The following is a 10,134-nucleotide window of genomic DNA, read 5'->3' as shown; positions in this document are numbered from 1 at the left end:
CTGACATCTTTTCCTGAAGTATATCATCCCATAGTATCCTTCTGAGCAATTTTCTACTTTTCTTGTAGTTCTCAGTTTATAATTCCACATCAAACCTTTCTTTACTGAAAATTCCACATGCTTAGCCACCTCCTAGGTCAAAACTGAATGATCGCTCTGGCCGATTTGGCAGCAATATATCAATCTTAGTTACACACAAATTCTCATTATATAAATCCTCATTATATACGCAAATCATCAATTATGCATCATGTGTTTTCTTGATTAAAATATTTTTCTGGTTCATTGTCAGAATTCCCTTCTGATAATTTTTTGCAAACATTTTCATAAGGGTTCCACGAAAAATGTTTTATGCATTCCGCAGCGTAAAAAGTAACACTGGTGTAATAAACACATTTTCATTGTATGAGAATGTGTTTCTCGTATGTCTGGAAAAGTTTTGATTAACACCTACTTAAAAATTAATTAACTTTATGTCTTCTTATATATCCTAAAAGAAAACATATTTTCTGGAAAAAAAAATATATATTTATGGATGTTTGCGATAGTCTCTAGGTGGAAAATAAATTTCATCACCTTGCTTTTCTATATGAAAAAAAAAATTTCTTTCCAGATCCCCCGTCCCCCACTCGTATATTCTAAAATATTGTCGGATAATATCTCTGCTAATAGGAAACTTAGGTTTTCGTAGTTCATTTCTAATGCCGCTGATTAGAAATTGTGAGTCTTTTGCGTTTCTTAACGAAAATTAATATTTCAATGTACCACTAGGTGGAGTATTCTGGGTTTTTAAATATGATGTTTATGATTACGTAGATGTGTCATTTATCTTATTAAAGTGATTTTGGGCTGATACCTTCGTTGCTATATGCTGTTCCTATAAGTGGTGATTATTAATCATGCGTCTACATGCGGTTGTTGAATACTAAAAAAATGAGTGCACGGATCAATGTGGTTCACTTTCTTAAAAGAGACCCACGTGTAGAATACACGGCGTGTGAGCTACAGTTGGCGACAGCACGAACCACTAGAATTGACCTACATTTTTATCTGTTTTGTGCATTGAACAGTGACATGTATGGATTCGTGCCACGGACCGATACTTAAAGTTAAAATATTTCCATTATCACAAGGTTCTGATAATGCATGCACTGGTCATTATGAGTATTTGTGCTGTAGCTTTGTTTTTTGTGTCTACTGGGAGCAAGTCAGTTAATAAAATTAAACTGAATCATGTGTTATTGCAAAATGCAAGCGATAGCTTGCACAATACGGACAATATAACATATGCACATTCATCAGGTGCAGCTAAAATGCCGATTCTTGCCGTCCAAAATAAATCTGTGATTTCGGAGAATTCCTCAATTAACATAATGAATCGGATGGATTTAACAGAAAATAGCAGCATAAAAACTGTATTAAACAGCACAAAGTCAACAGACAAAAAGAATTTGTCTCTCATTTTTAAAGTGCATACAACATTAACTAGATCGAAAGATGCTATGTGGGCAACGTTATCATTGACATTTATATGTGTGTTATTGGTACTAGCTGTTGCCCAGTCAAAAATGTGGAAGCATTATCATGGTTCGAGTATGCATCTTTCACCTCTTCCAAATTTTAATGAAAGAGTACCGTTTAAAGGTAAATATTAGTAATAATACATCCTAAGTAAAATTTCACTGTATTGTTAAAGTTCAATCATTATTTGGGTGGTTGCATAGTGCGGAATAGCTTCCTGGGATGATTCCATATCCATTGGAGATAACTATGTAATAATCTTTGCTTTTGTGGAGTCATTATTATTATTATTTGACACCTCCAAGGAGTCCATAGACTCATCAAGGGAGGACACCTGCTCTACAACTCTTTCTCCACCAACTGACTGCAACTACACCAATGCCATCTACCACCGACCACCACTAGTATTTCCACAATCACAAACATCCATGCCCACAGTGGGATTCGAAACAAAGCCTTTTGGCTGGAGAGTGGATACGCTAACCACTCGGCCAGCAACCTATTAATCTTAAAATAGCCATGGAATATACCAAATCTATTTTTTTTTGAAATTTGCATATGAAAACCTCTTCATAGTTTTTTTTTCTTCTTTTTTTGACCATATTCTGTTAGGAGTTTAATCTGGAAGTTATGGAGAGTTATTGGATTATGCATTACATAGAGAGAGAGAGAGATTCATGTTAATGTATGCACTATATCCAACCTACACACAAAAGGTTGCAAATCATAGTCCATGAGTGCCATGTGTGTAGGGGAAAAAAGGTTAAGGGAAAAGGATAGATAGACTGTGAAGGAGGCTGGTCCAAAGAAAGAAACAAGATAGACTGACTAAAGGAAGAGTTAGAGAAATTGGTTCATGTGCATTTGTGCATTTATAAATTTAAGAAAGCATAACTGGAATAAAGCTCAATAATTAAACATAGATGGAAAAATAGTCAACTAGAAAGAAAAGACTAGGTGGCAGCAAAGACTGATAATTTCATTTGAAGACACCTGAATGTTGTCTGACAGTTGCTTTATGTACAAAAGTTGTAATTACTGATAATTATTTTTAATAAAGCTTAGTTAACAATTTCCCCTTCGATCAGTACAATTTTTTTTTTTTACTATGCACTTGTCAAAAAATGCAAAGTTACAGTGAAAAAGATTTATGATACAAATAGTTCTTATTTTTGGAGCAAATTGTTAAGAGATCAGTTATACAGATGAGGAGGTATGTGTTTATGGAATAAATGATACTGTTGAAACATGACTAGGAATGCCTTTGTAAACAAGGTTTCAAATTATACAGTTTCATAAGGGAGTCTGGGAATTTAAATGGTACCAGTTGAAAACAAACACAGTGTCAATTAATCTCTTTGCTTTTTTACACAAATAGAACAGTTTGAGGATTATAGTGTGACTATTCGCACCACACGGCTGTTTTTGTTTGTTTTTTCCTTATTAGCATTGTCGCTTTTTTTGTTGGGCTTTGGCAGCTGTATCTGGACTATAGCACATGGGTTTGATGGTTTTAATTTCTCACTGGGATGGTGATAGAGAGGATTCAGATAAGTGACCAAGGTAGTGAATGTATTTGTTCTTGTGAGGATGGACCGAGGATTTGCTGGTTGCAAAGTTTGGCTGATGCATGGAGGGTGGGAATATGATAAACACTTAAGTTAATAGGCGGCTGGTTGTTGTGTAGATTCTGGAGAAATCTTCCAGTGTGTGTGTGTGTGAGACTAGACAGTGAAGAATGGGGTTGCCTTTGGAGGTTGTGTGTGTGTGTGTGTGGGGGGGTAGCTTTTTTTTACTTGGAGTGCTAAATGAGTTGAATGGATTGCTAGAGGTAATAACAAGTTAATGAACAATTTAAGAAGAGTTGTAAGCATTTCAGTAATGGGTACTGTGGGCCTCCCACGATGAGTCTTCAGACTCTATGGAGATTCCCGTGTATTAATAATTGCTTCTGTGTGAGATTGCTAAACTCGGCTTTATTTAAAAAAAAAAAAAAAAAGGCGGAGTGAGTGGCTCAAAAGAAACTTCCAAATTAACTTTACCCATCTGTAGACTTGATTCCAGCATCAGTGATGACCACTACTTGCAGATGTCCAAATTTCCAATTCATCACGAACTTCAACTGGCATCCTCTGTGACTATATCTCCTGAACTTTTTATATTACACATGATGCCTTTCTGAGGAAGGGATGGGACTTATGCATTTGTCAGGTCTGATATCCCATGTCAAATGTGATCTGACCTGGAATATATTTTATGTGATCTACTTTGATTCAAGATTTCCTTATCTCACTTTGCCTTCATTTGCTGTTTCTACTGCTCTGCTGGTTATCTCTGAAAGTTGATTCATATAGTTTAATTATCCTAATAAAAAATCTCCTTAAAGAGACATCTTATCAGGGTTAGATTTCTCCTTGAGATTATAAACAACAAAAAAATATCTGTCAAAAGCAATGGGTACAGAATCAGCATTAGACATCACAGCAGTAGATTATGAAACTGCAAATCTTACCCAGTGGAAAATACTAGAGAATGCCCTGTGATTGTAGACCTATTATCACAACCATTAATTTGCAGTTAGACCAAAAAATCACAGAAAAAGAGATCTTCAAACTTCAGAAAAGCGAGTTGATCTAAATACACACAATATTAGAAACATATTGCACTGGCACACTTACTAGCAAAGAACTTGAGGAACAACTACTAGAATTAACTAACAACATAAATACAGCTGCAAAAAATTCAATTCCCATAGGACTCAGGAAAAACAATTGGGTTCCATTTTGGAAAGATCATAATATGATCTTTCCAAAATGGGAACAGAAAATAGAAAAAATAGAAAGAAGATAATAGAATTAACTCAAAAAATTGAAGATGAAATTTCAAACTGCAAACAAGAAAAGTGGGAAGAATTCTGCAATAGACTAGATCCAAGAAAAGACTCACAACACTGGAATATCAGATTATTAAATAATGCAAAACTTCCAGATACTGATCACTCTTCAAACACAATCTCCTCAGGACTTAATACAGCAGCAGCAAACAAACAGATGGCAAATATACTAGCCAAACATTACTCTAAAGTAAGCAAACTGCAATACAGCAAAGAAGACAAAAGGTGCAAGAAAAATTGCAAAACATCTGCTAATACAATCCAGAACCTATCCTTCTGAAGACATCTTTACTCAGGACCTCGCAGTGACAGAATTAGAAACAGCAATTAGTCAAATTGACCCTGACAAATCACCCAGAATTGATCTTATCTTTGGACATATGATTAAAAACATGGGAGAAATAGCCAAAAACTGCCTTCTGAAGATATTCATTTCCTGGAATAAAGGTAAACTGTGTATACTCTTACTAAAACTAACAAAAAACCCTAGTGACTGTAAAAGCTATAGACAATAGCTTTGACTAGTACTCTCTGTAAACTAAATGAAAGAATACATACTCGATTTATGAATTGGCTGTTAGAAAATAACAAGATCAACTTCTACCAAACTGCATACAGGTCTCAATACTGTACAGAAGATCAATTATTTTATCTCTGCCAATCAATCATAGATGTCTTTCAAGAAAAATTGCCAAAGAAGACAACATCAATTTTCTTGTATCTTGCAGCTGCCTTCGATCACGTATAGAGACAAAAGTTAATAAAAATTGCACACAATACTGGAATAAGGGGGAACACATTAATTTAGATTTCATGAAAGGAAGGAAAATGAAAGTAAAAGTTAATGGAATTTATTCCACCATGCATTGAACTTGGGCTGGAGTCCCACAAAGTTCCGTTTAAAGCCCACTCCTATTTCTCATCTATATGAACAATATTCACCCCCCCAACATAATAAATGACACAAAAATAGCATGCTATGCAGATGATATAGCAATTTGGCACATAAGCAGTAATCCTCAACAATCTGAAAAGTCCTAAATAAATCAATAAAAGGCTTAGAAAGATGAGCAAAGGAACTTAAATTACAGATAAATCCAGAAAAAACAAAAGTTAGTATCTTCTCCACTAATAAAAAAATAGACACAAGTACAAAATATATATATGATACCAAAATAGGAAAAACAGTTTCCAAAATACTTAGGCCTAACCCTAGATACCGAACTGAGATTTACAACTCATATTACAAATATATCTAATAAAGCACTTAAAAAGCTTTATTAGATATATTATCAAAAGGCTTTTGTGGAAAAAAGTGGGGTGCAAAACCGAAGATACTCAAAACTATATATATATATATATGACACTCATATGACCCACTGTGGAATATGCCTCATCAATCTGAACTCCAGCTTCTATTAGACAACAAGAAAAACTTGACAGAGTACAATCAAGAGCAGCAAAAATTATTATAGGTGCAGTCTGATCCACAAATAATTTAAAAGCTCAACAAGAGTGTGGGCTTTGCATACTAGAAGAGAGAAGAAAACTCTCCACAGTTAAATTCACTAACTGACAACAACAGGATCACATCTCACTCAGGACTTTAGATACCTGGAAAGGAAAATCTAGACTAAAGAGATCATCAACTTTACAATATGATCATGAAATTAGAAAACAGATCGAATTAGAGCACCTGTCCATTGAAATAAGCAAAAAGCCATTCTTTGCCACTATAATACCAAAGTTCAACAGATTGCCAAAAAAAAAAAAAATGATTAACTTAAATCTACTAGAACCTTGTTCAAAAAAAGGATTCACAGCATGAAAATTACGGAATTAACTCACGTAAAATATTCTTTATTAGTAGAATTTTTGCCTGAGTATCATGGGCATTATCGGTACAAGTACAAAGGCTAATTAAACAATAACTGATATATTCACAAAGTGCCACCTAAGTAGCTAAGGTTAAATTTCCTAAATTTATTTCAACAAAGAAACAAAAAAAATTAATTAGTATTGATGGCATGCTCTGCAAATCCAGACTGTTCAAGTTCAAGGTACTGAATATATGATTTGTATTCTTCTAACCGGATCAGCGCAGATTTTCCTGTTTGTTCGAAATATGATAACCCACAAGAGCAGGGAATCTGATAGACACCTGGATAGCAGAGATGTGGGAGCTTGTCCTTTGGAGACATGAGGAATGTAGAGATTTTTCTGATGAGTCGAAAGGCAACACAAATATTTAATGGTTTTAACACTTTAGCTATGCGTTTGCTAACGCCTTCCACATAGGGGATAGGTATACATGTTGTTTCTTCTGTATTTGAAGAGGATGCTGAAGCATGACTACTTAAAGCTCTTTTTATGAAGGAATTCTTATAACCACTGGATATGAAGGAGGAATTAATATATTGTAATTCTTTTTGTAATAGTTCTTCAGAAGAACAAAAGGAGTAGGCTCTATGAACCAGTGTTTTTATTTTTATTGCCTTTTGACTGGGATGGCGACAGGATTCAGCATGGATGTACTGGGTCTCATTATTGACTCTCATTCCTATAGACTGTGAATTGTAGGTTACCATCTGGTTGTTAAAGAATTAAGAGGTCTAAAAAGGCTAACTGCTTATTTACTTCTAGGGTGAACTGGATCCTTGGATGAAGTGCATTTATTTTTGAGAGAAACTGTTGTAATTCTTCTGAAGTGCCCTTCCATATCACAAAAATGTTGTCCACATATCTGAACCAAAGGTTAGGTCTGGGTGAAATGTTGTCAAAGATACGTTGTTTGAAGTACTCCATGAAGTAGTTGGCGATAGCAAGAGATTACCCATTGCTGTTCCTTTGATTTGTTGGTATAACTGGTTTTTGAAGGAAAAATAACCGGACTTTATTACAAATTCAAATAATTTGACTATGCCTGCAGGAAATTCTTGGTGCAATAATTTAATTCTGTCTGCTAATGGAACATTTGTAAATAGAGAAACAACATCTAGACTAATCATAATCTCCGAATTGTCTAGATGAAGATTGGAAATTTTATTTCTGAAATCCAAAGAATTTTTTATATACATAACATTTCTAGTTGAAGAAGTGAGTAAATTTGACAGAAATTTTGTAAGTGGGACAACCTGTACAGTCTACAACAGGTCTTAATGGAATTCCTGGCTTATGTACTTTTGGAAGACCATATAATCTAAGTGGGAGCCCGAAGGAGGTTTTTTTTTAGTGTTTTCTTTTTATCTTCATCCCATATCGATATATTATCTATATGAGCATTAAGTCTTTTTTATTTGACTACCAGTAGAATCTGAAGTGAGGGCCTATAAGTCGAATAGTCATGGAGTAACAGCAACATTTTTCTCTCATATTCTCTTCTGTCTTGAATGACTACAGCCTTCCCTTCGTCAGATTTTGTAATAATTAGGTTCTTGTTATTCTTCAACAATTTCAGTGCTTTTTTTGTTCAGCGTACGATATGTTCGGCTGTGAGGAGGCTTGGCATTAAAAAGAATTTTTGCACATTCAAATCTTGTCCTGCTAGCTGTTTTTTGGGGTAAGGATCGAATACTTCTGTCTATGCTATGGAAAAAATCTATTATGGGTACCTTATTTGGAGCAACGGTGAAATTATGACCTTCTGAGAAAACAAAATGTTCGCTGTCTGTTAGCAGGCGACTGGACATGTCATTTAACTACTCTATATCACAGACAATATTGCTAGATTTGGGGGTGGCTCACCAGTGAATCCAACTTGTCGATGATATGTGTAAAATGGTGTTAAAATTTTCAGCCTCTAATACTGGTTCTATAGCATTCTTTATATCTACTATTTCTTTATTCAAGAGAGCAAGAGATTTCTTTGCTTCTTGTAGCTGATAATTTAACAGTGACCTACTGGCCTTTAAACAAATCCGATGGGCTCTTTGAGACCTAAAAACTTCTTTTAGTTTATAGCAGGTAGGAATAACCTGAGCCATCCTACAGCGCTTAAGGAATGTTATTCTGTTAATGCAATTCACCTTCTTAACTAATACTTTACCGTATCTAGCACATTGTTTGGAATAGACCCTCCATGAAGTCTCAATATAAGTTTCAGTAAGGCATGCTCTGCGAGTCCAGACTGTTCAGGTTCAAGGTACTGAATATACGACATAAATTCTACTAATAAAGAATATTTTACGTGAGTTAATTCCGTTATTATAATGAAGTCTCAATATAAGTTTCAGTAAGGCATGCTCTGCGAGTCCAGACTGTTCAGGTTCAAGGTACTGAATATACGACATAAATTCTACTAATAAAGAATATTTTACGTGAGTTAATTCCGTTATTATAATAGTAAGTAATATGTCTACTCACGGTTATAATAACGGACTTAACTCGCGTAAAATATTCTTTATTAGTAGAATTTATAAGTTGTATATTCAGTACCTTGAACCCGAACAGTCTAGACTTGCAGAGCATGCCATCAATACTAGATATAGAGTTCAGTGGAACAAGACAAAAGTCAGTTCCTCATGGAACGCCTTTACAAAGAAATGTGAAAAGTTACTTCACTCCCCTAACCTAAACAGATCTAATGGTCTGTCTTTCCCCCTTGTGGGAGATACTCTATAAATCAGCAAATCATCCCTAACTTTTGTAATTGTACACACACACACACACACACACACACACACACATATATAAATTTTATTTATTTAATTTTTTTTTTGTTGAAATAAATTTAGGAAATTTAACCTTAGCTACTTAGGTGACGCTTGTGATACTCAGGTGAAAATTCTACTAATAAAGAATATTTTATGTGAGTTAATTCCGTTATTATAATATAATTAGCATGAAAAGAAAACAAAAGGATTTGACACTATACATCACTTAAATAATCTAAACCATGTCATTGCCTATACTAATGGATCATTTGATGAAACACTCAACCAAGGAGGAGCAGGGGTTTTTCTAACTCTAACTGGAGGTGAGGAAATGCAAATCAAAACCAAGCTGGCAAAATAGCTTCAAACTTCACTTGTGAATTAATAGCCATGCAAGCAGCTCTCAAGTTCTATTTCTCTAATCAGTAATAAACATTACAGAAAGAATAACCATCTACAGTTGAGTCACTGTAGATGGTTATTCCTGCAGAATGAACCTTATGAGAACAGATTGAAGATTTGTGGGTTGCAGAAATTGGTTGATAGGCAGAAAAGGGGTGATATGATTGAGACATTCAAATTACTGAAGGGTTTCTATAAGATTAATTCAGAAGATATTTTTGATAGATACTGTGTGAATGTCGAATAGTTGTTCTTGACATGATGTTAGGGCCTCCCTCGATGAGTCTGTTGACTCCCTGAAGTTGCCCGTAATAATAATAATTCCTTCTGTAATGTTTATTACTGGATTAGAGAAATAGAACTTGAGAGCTGCTTGTATGGCTGTTAATTCACCAGTGAAGCTTGAAGCTATTTTTCCAGCTGTGGTTTTGATTTGCATTTCCTCACCTCCAGTTAGAGTTAGAAAAACCCCGTCTCCTCCTTGGTTGAGTGTTTCATCAGATGATCCATTAGTATAGGCAATGACATGGTTTAGATTATTTAAGTGATGTATAGTGTCAAATCCTTTTCTTGCACTTGAAGCATTAAAAAAATGAAAAAACAAAACTCGCACAGGAAATTCATGAACAACTAAGAAGCTTAAATTTGAAAAATAAGAACTGTACA

The 10,134-nt window shown here is 34.6% G+C and overlaps 1 protein-coding gene across 1 annotated transcript in view; it reads left to right on the top strand.

The window, feature by feature from the left end:
* Positions 1-838: 838 nt before the first annotated feature.
* Positions 839-10,134, top strand: part of LOC150101920 (uncharacterized) — a 29,382-nt gene continuing 20,086 nt past the window's right edge. Inside the window, exon 1 of the mRNA XM_090400266.1 lies at positions 839-1,644. Within this exon, the coding sequence (XP_090256392.1) occupies positions 1,143-1,644 (502 nt within the window). The 5' untranslated portion in view covers positions 839-1,142. The remainder of the gene's footprint in view (positions 1,645-10,134) is intronic.

This window comes from Typopeltis vanoorti, chromosome 11 (assembly GCF_054136105.1).
Source record: "Typopeltis vanoorti isolate ZY-2024b chromosome 11, IOZ_Tvanoo_1.0, whole genome shotgun sequence".
NCBI classification, from domain to species: Eukaryota; Metazoa; Arthropoda; class Arachnida; order Uropygi; family Thelyphonidae; genus Typopeltis; species Typopeltis vanoorti.
This window is presented reverse-complemented; position numbering and strand designations above follow the sequence as displayed.